General features: G+C 39.8%; 2 protein-coding genes across 2 annotated transcripts in view; one reads left to right on the top strand and one right to left on the bottom strand.

The window, feature by feature from the left end:
• Positions 1-16,902, top strand: part of LRCH1 (leucine rich repeats and calponin homology domain containing 1) — a 192,034-nt gene that overhangs the window by 134,354 nt on the left and 40,778 nt on the right. Inside the window, exons 8-13 of the mRNA XM_060079853.1 lie at positions 2,379-2,481; positions 5,409-5,536; positions 9,513-9,580; positions 11,305-11,391; positions 16,196-16,285; positions 16,386-16,422. Of these exons, the coding sequence (XP_059935836.1) occupies positions 2,379-2,481; positions 5,409-5,536; positions 9,513-9,580; positions 11,305-11,391; positions 16,196-16,285; positions 16,386-16,422 (513 nt within the window). The remainder of the gene's footprint in view (positions 1-2,378; positions 2,482-5,408; positions 5,537-9,512; positions 9,581-11,304; positions 11,392-16,195; positions 16,286-16,385; positions 16,423-16,902) is intronic.
• Positions 2,574-2,909, bottom strand: LOC132477484 (large ribosomal subunit protein eL33-like). Its single transcript, XM_060079854.1, has one exon. It carries the CDS (start codon positions 2,907-2,909, stop codon positions 2,577-2,579), a length of 333 nt encoding a protein of 110 aa, XP_059935837.1. The 3' UTR covers positions 2,574-2,576.

Raw genomic sequence — 16,902 nt, 5'->3', positions numbered from 1 at the left:
GGTTATTTGTGAGCTAAGAGGCCTCCCACACTGGAGCTTTGTAAAGTGGTTATATATAGCTCAATTAGAACATTTGTTATCTTATTTATATTAGGTTCTGCAAAATCTTTCAGTAATAAACCATTAAATGGGGTTTATTGACCAGCAGAGCTAGGAGGGATAGCTGGAGTAGGGGATGTATGTATTATCAGGCCTTCCTTTTTTGAGGGAACTTACTGAGTTTTTGTGGTTATTGAGTTTTGAAACATTGTAATACTCTTTGAAGATGTACTTAATAGGTCAATTACCCTGTCTAAGAAATCCACATTTTTACTATATATAAGTCCAGGAAAATTGGCTTTTCCCTGTTCTCTTAAGGCCTTTGAGGTTTAATATGTAGCTAAGATATTGGAATTTATTTTCCACAAAACACTTCATAAAGCACTAGGATACCTTAAAATCTTTCTAATACAGAATATTTCAAAAGGAAGAAGAGTAGTAGGCAGAAAAAGAAGGCCAGTATCAATAAAATAAAATTACCCTCATGAACCTCCATGAATAGTTTACTATGATTCCGTGGGGGAGAAAATACTCAACACATTGCTTTATAAGTTGTATTTAATTCTACTCCCTTAACTTTATTAAAACTCGTTAAGTCCCCTGAAATAGCCCTTTGTTTCAGAAATTACTCACCCGAGCTTATTTTCTGTTAAATTAAAACAGACTCTGCTTTATCCTTTATCTGTCTTCTAAGGATAATTAAGTTCATTAATAAAACATTACACAAAGAACTTCATTATCCTTTTGTTCTCACTTAGTATAAGTAGGATGCTAATATTCTAAAAGGAGGCCAAGGGTTTATTTTCTTCCTTTTAACTAGATGCATATCTTGGAATTTTGCTAATAAGTTTTTAAGATGGGAGGAGGGTGGAAGGAGGGACTACAGAAAGGATTATGTGCAACAGAATGAAGTGTATACATTTTCCCTTTGGCTTTTTTTTTTTGTCTTGCATTGTGGCCTCCTTACCTCAGAACACCTCCTAGAAATGTTTTTTTTTTTTTACAAGGATAAGGGTTCTGGATTATTCTATGTAGCTTTCTATTTTCACTTTATTTGGCAAATATTTTATTATCTGTGGTCAGTCAGTCTTGCTTCCTACTTCCATCTCATTGTGGGGTTCAGAAATCACACCTCATTCCTTTCTTTGGCTGTTGCCATTGTTTGATTTAGCATTTGTCACTCTGATTGATTTAGCATTTGTCACTCAGATAAACAAGCAAAAAAAATGTGAGGCTCAGTGAATAGCTGTGTAATGAATGAAATGTACATTTGTTTTCTGCCAGTTTCTGAACAATCTGTGCACGTGTCCAAAAGTAAATGAACACTGTACTGTGAAAAATTATAGCCTCAGGAGTTTAGAAGCAAGCCACAGAAACGTGCTCTGTGGAGGTTCCTGATCCCTGTGATTTGAAAAGCTTTTCATGAAACAGTGACGCTAAAACGGAGACATAGGAAAATAAATGAGGCTTCATATTTCATTTGTGACAGAATCATAGATTATCTGAATAAACTTCCTCAGTTAGTGTGGGAAACAAGACCCCCAGGGAGAACTAACTCTGATTACTAAATCGAAACATTATTCTGAAAACTGCACAGAACCCCTGTTCCTTTTAAGTACTATATATTATATATTTAAAGCAGCTTCTTATATATTTAAAGCAGCTTCCTCAGCCTAAACAGGGAAATAAACTGAAGCTTGATGTTGCGTGTAAGATGCGCTGTGAATAAATGAGATGTTGTCCCAGAGGCTGACTGCCTGCTTTCTGTGACTGGCCACATGAAACCTTAATATAGTTTTGGTAAATTTGTGTTGTCGGATCTCAGAGCACCATTACTATTGAAGTGATCGATTGGACTTAGGGCTGGTATGGTAGTGTATTTCCAGTTATTTCTCTGTTCTCTCAGGTGTTACCCAGTCCTTCTCAGTGCCCTGACTGTGGCTCTTAGGTTCGAAAATATCATCAGGTACCTGAAAAAATTTCAGCTCAAAACATATGTACAGAGAAGTACGTGAGTGTTAGCTTGATGAATTTTGACAAAGTGAACACACTCATTACCAGCTCCCAGTTAGAGAAACAGAACTTTAGCAGCCACCCAGAAAGCCTCCATCATGCGCCCACGCCCCTAACCTAAGAGCAGCCGCTATCCTGACTTCCAACACCATGGATTAGTTTTGCCCATTTTTGAACTTACAGAAGTGGCATTGTCCTTTGGTGTCTTTTACTCAATATTATGTTTGTGAGAATCACAGTATTTTTTTTTTAATCACATAGCATTCTCTTAATCTATATTGATAACACTTCTCCCTTGAATGAGGCAGTGTCCTGTTTCTTTTCAGCCTTCTGATGAAGACACCGTTAGCCTCAATGTGCCCATGTCAAATATCATGGAAGAAGAACAGATCAAGGAGGACTCCTGCCATCGCCTTAGTCCAGTTAAAGGTCTGAGAATCAAGGATGGGGAGAAAGAGCTTGTTTTTGTTTGTTTGTTTGTTTTCTTTTTTTCCACACTTTTATTTATTTCCTTTTCAGTAAGTTTAAATCCTTGAAGGGTACAGCGTCACACAGATTCTGTGTCCAATGGCCTTAGCAGGAAGGTTGCTTCGGAATTTGGCACGAACCATGCCACCGTTTCCATGAGCACGAGTTATCTTTCCCCAGATTACTCTGGTTTTGTTAGGTTTTCCACCAGGAGTTACTGTGTTGTTCTTTGCTTCGTACACGTAAGCACACCTCTTGCCAAGATAGAATTCAGTTTCATCTCGAGCATGTACACCTTCAGTTTTCAGGAGAGCTGTGTGCTCTGTCTGGTTCCATAGACCCCGCTTATAGGCAGCAAAAATGGCCTTGGACCACAGGCTTCCAGACATATTTGTCGTTTTAGAAGTCCTGTTCCCAGCAGGCCTCCACAGGGTCCAAGATGGCTGAAAAAGCAAAGAGCTTGTTTTTAAGTTTCAAATGCTATGTTTAAAATATGCAGACACATGGCAACAGTAATAGTTAATGTTTATTGAGCATTTCATATGCCCCAGGCACTGTGCTAATCTGTGAAGGTCATCTCATTTAAAATTCAAAACTCTGAGTTGGATACTCTAATCATCTCCATTCTATAGGTGAGTCTCAGTTTAAGTAACTTGCTGGTGGTCACGTAGCTAGTAATAGTAGAGCTATTCTCATTCTGAAGATTTATTTAAGATTCTTTAAATCCATTATTGGAAAAAAATATTGATATGTAGATATACTATTTAAGACAACTCTAGCTATTGTAACACATAAAATCCCCAAATTTCATTGCCTTAACACAATCCAAAGTAAGTCCAAAGGGGAGTTAGTGATTCCCAGGCAACTCTCCTCCACGCAGTGCTTCAAGAACCCAAGTTCCTTTTATCTGGTGACTCTACCATCTTTAATTTATATTAATTTGTATTTCCAAGTCCATCTGTTTCAAGCTAAAGGGGAAAGAGCATGGAGGTTCGTTCCGGGAATGGGAACAAAGGGTCCAGCTCCCAGTTAGAGAAACAGAACTTTACCAGCCACGCAGAAAGCATGGGCTGGGCCTTTTACAGGCCCAGGGGTCACATCTAACTACATGCAAGGGTGGGAAATGTAGTTGGGATGTGTGCCCAGGAATCTACTTGACTTTGAACAAGTCAGTTGACCTCAATTCTCTCACCTGTAAATGAGATGATTAGATGAGGTGATTTGTAATGTTTTGTGTAGCTGTAAAAGTCTGTGATTCTTTGATAATCACCACATGATCACTAAACACTCTACGTCTTGCCTACTTTAAAATCCTAGTAATACACTTCATATCTTGGTGAGTAGCCCTCATTCGATTACATTATGACAGTAATTTGACTGCTTCTGTTTATTCAGTGACTTTTAAGTAAACTGTAAAATGTAATGTTTACATTTGTGGCAGACACTGTTTGATGACGTGTGGATAGTATAGAACTAGATTAATATGCAGATTATCTCCCTCATAGTTTGATTTGCTCGCCCTAGTGACAGGAGAACTGTTTAAACCAACTCACACTCTAGTGTTTGCTTTCACTTATTATGCTCAGGTTTGTAAGGTTAGCATTTATTTATCTGAGATGATGATTGGAACCATCCATTGTCCCCAACCATAACTGTATACATTAGGCAGAAATATGACTGCCACTTTATTAATTTAGATAAGCTTTGTAACATTACATGCAGTAGAAGAGGTAGTGTTTTAGGCACATATTTTAAAATAAAAGAATTATATCATTTGTCACCAGTTTTTCTCCCCTCTGTTCTAGAAGTGGGTATTTTTTGCTGGCTAGGAGTCCTTGCAGGTGGTGTGGTCCTACTTGCTTCTTTCCCAGTGTCCAGATCAGAGAGAAGAGATCTGCTTTTCCTCCTTTCACCTCTCCTGCACCATCCAGAACACAGACCTGTTGGATGCGCTCTGACTGTGCTTTCCCTTCCATGTGGTCCTCATCACAGTCACTTCTTTTGTTGTTATGATTTTGGGTCCTTATTTTAGTCCTTTCCCAGACTCTTTCTTGCAGCTGTTCACTAATTTTTTTTTTTTTAAGTAAATGTATTTATTTATTTATTTTTGGCTGCGTTGGGTCTTCATTGCCGCACGCAGGCTTTTCTCTAGTTGCAGCGAGCGGGGGCTACTCTTCATTGCGGTACACAGGCTTCTCATTGTGGTGGCTTCTCTTGTTGTGGAGCACGGCTCTAGGCACGCAGGCTTCAGTAGTTGTGGCACGTGGGCTCAGTAGTTGTGGCTCACGGGCTCTAGAGCACAGGCTCAGTAGTTGTGGCGCACGGGCTTAGTTGCTCCGCGGCATGTGGGATCTTCCCGGACCAGGGCTCGAACCCATGTCCCCTGCATTAGCAGGCGGATTCTTAACCACTGCACCACCAGGGAAGTCCCATTCACTGATCTTTTAAATCCCCAAAATGTTTAGTATTTTACCTGCTGTTTAGTAGTTGTTCGGTAACTACTGAATTTTGAGTTTGGAGTACTTACTTGTCACACGTTGCTGAGAGCACAGAAGGCCCTCTTTTATGCTTTCTATTCTCTGTTCCTTAAAAAAAATTAGGGGAAATTTCATTTCTTTCATAAGGAACGAAGCCATATAGGGGCCTTGACTTTTAAGTTCATTTGATTTGGGGTTTTCCATTTCTTTTACTTTTCTTCCTCTTCTTCCTCCTTTTTTCACCTTTTCCTCACATCCTTTCAGAAAGAGAAAACTTGGGTCATTCATATACCTCCAGAGGAGGTCAGGGAGAAGATTGAAAAACTAGGTGATGTATTTTACGGTCATCTATGTTTTGCTCATCTGTTTATGAAATCATGCTTTCTATCTTTCTCTATGTTTTCCTAATAGGGGAATTTCATCAGGAATTTCAACCAGCGCCTTCCCTTGTGAGTGACAATGAGAACTCAAGAGAAGAAAGAGACCAATTTTCCCACGGAACAGACGTTCTCCATTCGGAATTTATAAACTATATTAAGGCAAATGGAGGATAATAATTTTTTAACTTATTTACTCTTGTTTGGTGTCTTAGAATTTATGTTCAAGGTTACCAATCCATCACCTTAAATGTCAGCTTACTACCACCTTCCTTGGGCCTTTATAACATCTTCTCAAAGTCCAACGTGTGTATTTGCTGATATTAGGAGTGTGTCCCTTTCATCCGTACCTCTCTGTTTGTCTGTGTATATGGATGATTTTCTTTTGTATTCGGAAATTACTCAGCTCTCTGGTAATCAATGCATTGTATAAGTTATCAGAATTACCATGACCATCCAGTAAAAAAGCTAAAACAAAGTTTCACATGCTTTTCAACATATTCTAGGTACGTAAGTTTTTCTTGGGAGTATATTCATAGTAAAAGAAGAAAACTGGAGACTTTTAAAATCTGGAAATGAATGTCTTCCCTTTTTAGAAGGGTCACTCTGAGGACACATTCATAAACAGGTATAGTGGTGCTGAGGTGTTGAAATGTTAGATGAAGTCACTAAATTGTCAGGCAAACCTTCGTCATAGGAGCGGCAGAAACGAGAGAAAAACAAGCCCTTTATAAACCTGGTAGTTAAGGTTCCACTCTGTGACACAATTAGGTGCCTTGGTATGTTTCTGCCAGTCCTTTTGGTTCAGGTCGTGGCACCCAAGGATCACGAAGATAATCCTTTTGGTGAAATTCGGGTTCCTTGTGGCTTGTGAGAGACAGTGGTCTCTGAGTTACTGTGTTAAAGTCGGGCCCGGGGTCTCTAGGTGCTGGTTCTTATTACCTGAGGATGGTGTTAGGATGGCTAGTCTCTGTCTCAACTAACGTCTCTGGGCATCACCTTCAAGGGAACTGGGAGGAAAACAGCTGAATCATACACTGTAGGAGACTCTGGTGTACTCAAGACAAAAATAATGAACCTCTCATACGACATACATCTGTAGAAAACCTCATTCTTTATTCTGTATATTTAATCCATCATAAATCCATCAGTTCTTGTTTCAAAATATCTCACACCCACTGCCTCCTCTCTGTCCTGCACCTCCACTGACATGACTTCAGTGGAGCCTTATCATTGCTTATTCTTAGGACAGCAGGAGTCCCTCCTACACCAGCTGAGCATCCAGCATTGCGCCCCTGCTGCTGCCAGTCATTTTCCGAAAGTAAAAACCTCATCCTATGACTCTCCAGCCAGTGGTTCTCACAAGGCTCTCCCAGATTTGATGCCTGTCTATCAGCTCTGAGACCAGTCCATCAGCAAAACATGGAAAATTGGGCTTTTGTCTTTGTTTTATGAAGAGTTTTATCTCAAGTTGAGGGTCTAAAGTAAAGATGGAAGCCTTGAAGGAAAGCAATTAAAGGGATTAGTAAAATAAAACATGTTTCAAAAAAGCAAATTCTTCTAGATTTAGAGATTTCAGGATGCACAGGGCTCCATGGGAATGGCTGTTCTACAGCATGAGTCCTGTGGGTAGAATCTAGGGGAGCAAATGGGGTGTAGAAATCGACAGCAAATGTTTCCTGAGTGTCTACTCCTACAAGAGGCTTCTGCTGGCAGGTGGAGAAGAAGGCTAATAATAAAATAAGACATAAATCTATAATTCAAAGTTGTGCGCTGCAATTCAGGCCCATTTTACCCTTGACTTGCATCACTTTTAAAGTCTGTGAGAGTGTGTTTGACTGCCAGCCAGTGTGCTGAACTACTCAGTCCTCAACCATCAAGAGTTCTGTGTTTTATATAATCCTGTTTTCTCTCCACTGAGTAAGCATCTTGTGCTTTTGTAACTACGGTTGATCCTTATTCAGAGCAGTTCTATTTGATAGTTTCCTCAAACACTGAATTATCCAATCCTGAACTGTTGCTCCCATGGGAAATAGAGGGTTAGGTTCCTACGAGCCTCTGGTCACACATTTTTGTCAACTGGTCAGTACATAACCTGGTTTTATGTGTATTTCTGTTTAATATGTACTGTTAGTGCATTAACACTGAACTTGGCGGCCAGCAGCCCCGTAACTCATGCAGGAAGGAAGCTTACCTAACGCAGGTGTTTTCTCTGTAAGGTACAGTACATATCATAGCCTTCTTGTGCTTAGGATAAGACAGCACTTCAGTACTATGCTGGGGGGCATTTTAAACAGCAAAATCACCAACGAAAGGCACAAAAGTGTGAAAATGTGGTACTAAATAGGCTCTGAAAAGGACACCTTTTTACAGTCTGAGAGCTGAAACAAGAAAGCAGGTCGCTCGCTACCTTGTTCAGCCTCAACTGGGAAGTGCATTCTGGGATTGTGAACTCCAGTTTTTCACCAAGCTCTGCGTGTGTCTGCAAAAGCACCACAAGTATTGGTTTTGGGGTGACACATAGGTTTTAGTAAGGAGGCAGATTCATAAATTCGGAATCCATGAATAATGTGTATCAACTGTGTCACCGTCTAACTTAGCAGAAGAAACCCAGTATACCTCTATTTTACATACTGAAAAAAAGTATATTTTCTACTATTGGCTACTTTTTATTATGAAACTGAAAATTAGAAGGAAATACCCATGGCTCCTATAGTTGAAACCCAACAGGAAGAGATAAGAACATGTTTTCTTGGTTGTTTCTCGTAGTATATTTTCACCCATGAATTTCACTAGCATTTGGGTAGAGGCACAGTAATTTACATATTGATTTTATTATGCAGCACAGTAATTTATATATGGATTTTATTATGCACTAAAAGTATAATCTATATAAAGTATAATCTATATAGAAAAAGTCTGAGTGTTTTTCAAGCCAGAGGTTGACATCATGCAGCTAGATACCTCCTCAGAAAAAGACTTATTTTCTGTGACACATCTGGAGAATTGGCTGGGCCTGCGTTAGTTAATGAAGTGTCAGAACTTTGACACAGAAAACAGTCCTTTTGTCTGTTATTCCTTCCTTGCTAGGGGAATGATTGCCCATTCAGGGATGGCTTCTGTTTTAGCTGTCAGCTGAGTTAAAGCAGCATTTCTCTGTGTCAGAGATCAAAATGGAAAGACGACACGCATGCAAGTTCCAACAGTGGGACACGCCTTTCTAGATACTCCCACCACAGTGTTTCTTTGGGATATTAAGAGGGGGGTGCATTTCAGTGAAATCTGCACGTTGTACATGTGAAAACTATTAGATGCAATCTGAGGCATTTTTCTGTCGTTAATACTTCCTTTTTTGTTAACAGTGTGCATGTGCACGGGTGCGCGTGCACGCACACACACACAGACACACACACACTGCTCCTCTCACCAACATCAGAATGCACATTCTCATGTGACTGACAAGCCCAGCTGAGGAATCTGTCAACATCAGGAGGTGCTAAGAGGGCAATAATGAATGCAGTTAAGCTTTGCATTTCTGGCTCTTTTCTAAGTTAACAGGTATTGTAGTCCTCGGCCAGGTTTTCTTTTCTTCTTTTTTAAAATTTTATTTTATTTTTAATTGTGGCAAAATACATACGACATAAAACTTACCATCTTAGTCATTTTTTAAGTGTACAGTTCCATGGTAAGTACATCCACATTGTTGTGTACTCCATCTCCAAAACTCTTTCATCTTGTAAAACTGACACTCTTTCCCCGTTAAACCATAACTTCCCAATCCCCTCCCCCGTCTCCTCTGGCAACTACCATTCTTCTTTCTGTCTTTATGAAGTTGACTGTTCCAGGAACCTCATGTAAGTGGCATCATACAGTATTTTTCTTCTTGTGACTCACTTATTTCACTTAGCATAATGTCCTCGGGGTTCATCTATGTTGTAACATGTGTTAGAATTTCTGTCCTTTTTAAGGCTGAATGATATTCCATTGTATGTCTAGACCACATTTTCTCCATTCATCCATTCACGGACACTTGGGTTGTTTCCACCTTTTGGCTGTCGTGAATATGGATGAGGGCAGGTTTAGATTGTTGACTGTTACAGCCAGCGGCTCTCAGAAGACCCATGTGTTCTGTCCACAGGAAAGGACCGAGGCCTGTGAAGAACTGTTACGGATAGAAGAGGACGCACACTGGCCATCCGAGGGGATGTGAGTGCCGAAGGCTGGTGATGAGCCACCACCCTGTGACGTTCATGTGTCAAGCAGAATGGCAGCCTTGTCCTGATAGAATTTTGGTCCACTTTTCTTTGAGCCAGCTGATACCTTACTCAACGATATTGCTCAGAAGTTGCAAGTTTTCCTCTGTCTGATGCTTACTGTCCTAGTATTGGGGCCATACTGTGCCAGGTCATGCCTGTTCCTTGGCCTTGAGTTTTATCTGATTTGAGGCTGTGGGTAGAATGTGATTCAGGAAATTAGATAGAATTTCTAGACTAGAGATTCTAGCTGACTCTCCTTTCTCTGAACGAACCGACAACTGGACCTAAAGTGTTACGTGGTCCTGTTCCCACTTCTTTCCCCAGAGTCTTCAAGTTCAAGATCTGAGAACACCATAGACCTCAATGTCTTGGTCTTAAGTCTAATAGTTGTAATAGCTAACAGTTATTAAACACCACGTGCCAGGCACTGTCCTAAATACTTCACAGGTAGTAACTCATTTCCTCTTTACAACAATCCTATAAGTCCTATTGTTATCCCTCACTTCACCGATGACAAGACTGAGGCACAGGGAGATTGATTATCTTGCCCCAGGGTTACAGAGGGCTGGGATCTCGTACCAGATGGACAGCGCTTCTACTCTATCGCATATAAAGATTTACACAGGAGGGCATGAGTGATCCATCTAACAGACAGTAAACCACTTTACTGGTTTACCACTCAGGGGGATTGAGTTTGGACCATATGACAGAGGGTAGGTTTTTGGTTCCCAGGATTTTGTTTTCCATGATCTGGCATGTAGGCCTGGACCGTCCATCAAACCTCATGAGGGTTTTCCCCTTAGTGAGAATTTACTCCATTGTTAAAAAGTTTTTCCACTTACAGAAAGACATTGGCTTATATTCTGTAGTGGAAAGCAGTAACTGTGATCGGATCTCTCTTGCCCTTTAAAAATATTGCAGAGCTCCTTTCAAATCACTGTCCAGTATAACCAGCTATTTGTTGGATATATTTCTGTGATGCCGAGGAGGACTAGCTTGATCATAGAATTATAGGGAAAAGGATTTTATAGGGAAAGAGTTTTTAAACTGTGTAAAGCTTTGGAAATCCCATTCTCAAGCTTATATCTATTGTTCCCAACCCTGCCTGTAAATCAGTATCATCTGATTAAGAATATGTCCAAGCCCCAGACAGATCTACTTAGGAGTATCAGACCTGGCATATTTTTTTAAGCACCATTAGGTGATTTTGCTGCTTAACGAGCCTGGACTGGGAACCAAAATCCCACACTGAAGTCGCATATTGTATGAAAGCAATAAAACTGAGCCAGGCTGGTTGAACTGGAATTGGAAGTAGTGCAGACCCACCGTAGCTGAGCACCCCTGTGGATCCCCCTCAGGCTCAGGAAAGTACAGCGTGAGAACTACCCAGCCAGTCCATTGCCCTGATTTTACAGGTGAGCAATGCCCACGGGCACTGAGACTTTGTGTGAGCTGCTTTACAGCCTAGCTGGCTCCTCCCACCCAGCAACTCTTTCTGCTACACTCTGGCAGCCCACCCCACAGGGTACTGACACATCTTCACTAAAATGTTGAGTTTGTCAAAAATCATTTTTGCAGTGTCAGATGGATCTTTATAAGTTTGTTCTTAAGAACCTAGGCGCTATTCATGTTCTAGTGATCATTTTCAGTCTAAAGCTTGGTTTCATGTTGCAGAATAAGTTCATCCAAAGACCAGGACATGAATATAGCAATGATTGAACAGCTGAGAGAAGCAGTGGATTTGCTGCAAGATCCCAACAGGTATGTGTGTCTTTCCTTGGCCCAGGTTTCAGGTGTCAGTAATGTACACTAATTTATTAAGTACATTATCTCAGTTTTTAAGATATTTATACGCACAGTATGGGCTTACCAATAACCATTAACAAAGAAAAGTCATTTTACCTGCCTGTTTTCCCAAGATCCATAAGTAAAAGAGTCAAACTTCTGGAGGGACTGAGATCCGTTCCCTGCTTTTCCATCCCTTCATGAAATTCATTCACCCTTCGTGGAATTCATAGGGCAATTTTTGTATAATTCTTAGACAACAGAAATATGGTAAAATTGCATATTTTATATAGCTTGAAGTTTAAACCCCTGGAACAGAGAAATATAAGAGAGTTTCCAAAAAGGAAAGGCTTGGTTTATCAAGTACAACCATATTTATTTCTGATGGTGCCAAATATATGTTAACTAAATCATATATTTCTAAAGATTTGGGTGACAAGATAATTTTTAAATTGAATTAGTCTTTATCAATATTAAACACTTTATATATAGGTATTTTTTTTGGTTTCTTAGCTGAGGATTATGGAATTCCCACAGACAAAATATTTTTCAGTAAAGCAGTATACCTGGTATCAGGTAATAACTACCGTACTAATAGAGAAATAGATCCGAAACTTATCCCTGGTAAACTATTCAGGGATCCTGGGAATTTAAATGTGAAGATAATGTGGTCTTGTATTGATAATATGGTGAGCGTGGAAATCACAGCACATTCTGGGAATTTATGAACAGGGTGATGAGTGAATCCCAGAGTGCCCGTGCGAGTACACCACCACTGTTGTCGGGCTCTGAAAGAATAGTCTTAGCTCGGGTTGAGTATGCCTGGAAATCTTTAGCAATTGATTTGAAAAGCATTTCAATTCTGCAGACATTAGTTGAGTGTTTAGAGCATGGAAAGATCTACAGTGTGCACCTTGGGGGATATAAAGATGAACAAGACACAGCTCTTCCTTCTAGGAACATAAACTCTAGTAATAGACATTGCTTTGAGTAGTGATTTATAAGTGTAATTGATTTAAGTGCTTGAAATGAAGGGGATCCTGACCCCAGACGGAGAAGGGAAGGTGGCTTGGCTGACCTTCCTGAAGGTTGGAGTATCTTACCTGGGCCTTTAATAGCTGGCATTTGCAAGGAGAAAGCAAATTCTGGATTGAATTAAAAGCTTATGCAAAGGTACAGAGGTCAAAAAGAATGGAGCCAGTATGACTGATTCACTTTGTTATAAAGCAGAAACTAAAAAAAAAAAAAAAAAAAAAATGAATGGAGCCAGCTTGGAAAATCTCAGGCAGAAATGGTGATCTCCATGCTGGCTCTGCTTCAGTATCATTTGTAGAAGTTTCAGAACACAGACACTGCCTGACACTACCTGTGGCGCTGGGGGTCTGGCCGTTTTTTTTTTTTTTTTGCGGTACGCGGGCCTCTCACTGTTGTGGCCTCTCCCATTGCGGAGCACAGGCTCCGAACGCGCAGGCTCAGCGGCCATGGCTCATGGGCCCAGCCGCTCCGTGGCATGTGGGATCTTCCCGGACCGGGGCACGAACCCGTGTCCCCTGCATCGGCAGGAGGACTCTCAACCACTGCGCCACCAGGGAAGCCCCTGGCCGTTTTTATTTTTTAAAAGTTCTGCCAGTGCTTCTGATGTGCAGCCAGGACTGAGACTCACCAGAGAGACCTTTTGGAGTGATGCAGGTGTGACTTCGAATGCTGTGTGGAGGAGCTGAGACTTTATTTTATAAGTAGGGGGAGGTAATGATGGTTTAAAAATATAATTATTCATGTGGTTAATTCTCCCTAATGTTTGGCTCAGGGCCTGGCTTATTAGTAAGCACCTAACCAAGGTGTGTTCCTTAAAGAGCTGAGTTTCACATCCTAAAAGAGAGAGAGAGAGAGAGAGAGAGAGAGAGAGAGAGAGAGAGAGAGAGAGAGAGAGAGAAATTATAAGGAATGGGGAAATAGCATGGCTGGAGAAGAACATACCTTAATCAACCAGATGCTGGTTGCAAACCCAGCTCTAATACCAGTTAATCTGGGTAAGTTATATAACTTCTCTGTACCCGAGTTTTCTCATCTATAAGATGGGCTATAAGTACTTATCTTTTAGTGTTGTGAAGATTTGAAATAATAAATGAACTGCTGGTGAAAAGGTAAACAGGCAGAACCACTCCAGAAGACATCCTTGTAGTTTCTAGCCGTAGTCTAAAAATAGATATAAAACTTTTGAATTAATTCTAAAAAAATATCCTAAGGGACAAAGAGAGATGAATAGCAGTTGTGAGGGGAGAGGGGTTTTTAATAGCAAATATTTGCAAAAAAGGAAATGATCTAACAATTTGGAGGTACTTAAATTTTGGTCATTAATAAGATGGAATATGTGACCAATAAAATGTTTTTTAAACTTTCCACTATATTTTAGATTGCTCATTACATAATGTTAACTTTAAAAAGTATAAAAAATGCATAAAGTTTGATCATAATGATATAAATAGAATAAAACATGCATAAAGTTTGATCCCAACGATATAAACAGAATTAGGTCCCAATTGTATAAGAAGCTTAGGAAAAATTAAAACTAGAAAGAAACATATTAAGATGGATTTTTTTCTGTGGGTGTTTCTAAATTACTACTTTTCTTTTTACTTTTAAATATTGTAGATACACAGCGGTGGGTACTGTGGTAGTTCTCTGTTGATTGTTTTAAGTGGATGGTGAGGATGGGAGGGAACAGTCCAAGGTGTTTTAAGACCTGACCCCTCATGTCTCCATCTGAGATGGGGAACCAAGGGGAACGGCAGGTTTTTAGGAGGAGGATGTTGGGGTCAGTTTAGGACCTGCTGAGTAAAATCCAAGGTGGCAATGTTACAGCATCCATTCAGCGGCTAGATGTTTAGGTCTGGGGCTTCGAGACTTAGGTTTAAAAGTTACTTTCATAAGGTACTGCCATAACAGAAGTAGTATAAGGGGATGAGGTTCCCAAGGGCAAGCATATCAATGGGAAGGGAATGTGAGTCCAGGACAGAGCCTAGAAGACATGATGTGACAGAGAGAAGGCCCCACTTGGGCTCAAACTTTATATTGTTTTAATATTTCTACATTTTGTATTACTTTTCCAATAAACTTTTCTTACAAATTCGAGATTACGATGTGAGCCCCAAAATGAAAAAGAACAGCCTTGTTTGATGGAAATAGCAGCAGCCAGGGAATGTGGGACTGGAACCAAGTGTAAGATCGGGGTGACCTGGAAGGTGTGGCTCCCCGCTCTGGACCTCAGTTGCATCATCTTTCCTGAGAAGTGGGATGAACTGAGGATCTGGAGATTCCTCTCCAGCTTGGAAAGGTCTGAGGCAAAGAGTCGCCAAGGATGTCAAGCAAGTCAGCATGGTGGGCGTGGAAGAAAACAGCCTTGAGTAACCTTCCAAGAGATAGTTGATTTGCGTCTTTATGGATTGCTATTTTAAAATTATTTACGTTGTAAAACTTTATAGGGATTTGATTTCCTCCCTAAAATAACCCACTAATTTGGCTGCTGCAGATCTTTGTTGTACATCCTGAAATAGATATTATAATATGACAATCCTAACTTGATAATAACATGTCTTTGCGCCAGTGTAATAGGGATAAAGAAAGAGTCCTGTTTTTGTCCTAATAAAGAGAGGGCACTTCAAGAGGTCATTTATTTCTAGCTGCTTTTGAATAGTAGTAATAAAAAGTTTACGTACACATTAAGGTTTTCCTTTATCTCGCATTTCCTAGATCCAGATTTCTTTGTTTTAGTCAAGCCGCTGATTACAGGATTAAATTTTAGAGCTTTATCTTTCATACAACCTTAACATCAAAAAATTGAGTTGAATATTGCTATCCTGTTTTGCTTTTGTGTTGGTTTCTTCTCTTAAGGATTTCTGACTGTTGGTTTGATACCATTTTCAATGGGCATGTATAATACGAACATATCCCTACTTTTAAAAATAGCTTTATAACTTGTTTATGACTTATAGAAATTCCTTATTTTATAGATCTTAAAAAAAAAGTTCAGCTGTTAAAATCACAGAAATTCAGAAAGTGTAAGACAATTTCAGAATTAAAAATGCATATCAAATTGCTTATGAATTCTTATTTTTTATTTATTTATTTATTTTTTTTTCTTTGCGGTACGCGGGCCTCTCACTGTTGTGGCCTCTCCCGTTGCGGAGCACAGGCTCCGGACGCGCAGGCTCAGCGGCCATGGCTCACGGGCCCAGCCGCTCCGCGGCATGTGGGATCCTCCCAGACCGGGGCACGAACCCGCATCCCCTGCATCGGCAGGCGGACTCTCAACCACTGTGCCACCAGGGAAGCCCCGAATTCTTATTTTTTAAATTGAAAGTATTAGGGTCTATCAAAGAGATCTTCCTGTTAAAACAAATGCCCTTGGTACATATACCATAATATAGTACATGTATAGTATAGTATAGAACAACTTTACTTGCTTCTGTAAACTAATAAAGTTCTAGAATAAAATTTAGTGTGTGCTACCTATGAATATTATGACCTTATCAGAAATTACTAGTATATTTCAAATAAGTTGGATTTTGATACCACAGCAGATGGAAAATTATATTAAAACTATATTATATTGTATTTGGCACATGGTGGGAAAATACCATGTAGTCTGAAATTTCTACCATAAACCTTTCATTATTAAATCTTAACAATAGACATAACTTTTAAATATATGACTAAAAGCAGTAGAATTTATTAGAAGTTTAATAAATTTGGTTAACACTTTTTTCCCCTTACTCTTTAGATTAAGCACAGATATTACAGAGAGAAGTGTTGTAAACTTTTACCCTGTGGACTCAGCAGAAGACTTAGAATTACAAGACTCTGCACTAAAGTATGTTGAACTTTTATAACAATATATTTTACCTTTTTACATTGAAATATTTTTGCTTTAAATTCCACTTTGTATCATTTTTTTCCTCTAATTCCTACAGTGGTCAAATACAGTTGGAGACATCGCCAGAATGTGAGGTAAGGCTGCTCTTGGATTCACCAGAGCTCTGGTGCAATACTCTGCCACAGAAGAGTGGCCACCATATTTTATCAAGATTTATCGTGGGGTGGAACATTTATTAGTGAGATCAATATTCAAATTTGTTCAAGGTCTAGTTTTCAATTTTTTTTATAGTTCTGGCTTCTTTAGTTTTCCTGCTTATCTATTATACTCACCTCCCCTTAAAGATGAGAGTTGGCTGTTTGCATTAAGTTCTCTAGATTTTTTATGTCAGGCGGTCGGTCTTAAGTGAGGCCCTAGCAACTGAGACCCACACGGAAACCTCCTCTGTCAAAAACTGGAGGTAGGACCATCGGATGCAAGTTTTACAGTCACAGCTGAACAGAAACTAGGAAAGACTTGAGAGACAAGAATGAGTGATTTGGGATATGCGTAGGAGGATTAAGTGACTCTAGCAAAGAGAAACTGGTGGAGGGGGCGGTTTGGGGACAGAGTAA

This window comes from Mesoplodon densirostris, chromosome 17 (genome assembly GCF_025265405.1).
Source record: "Mesoplodon densirostris isolate mMesDen1 chromosome 17, mMesDen1 primary haplotype, whole genome shotgun sequence".
NCBI classification, from domain to species: Eukaryota; Metazoa; Chordata; class Mammalia; order Artiodactyla; family Ziphiidae; genus Mesoplodon; species Mesoplodon densirostris.
This window is presented reverse-complemented; position numbering and strand designations above follow the sequence as displayed.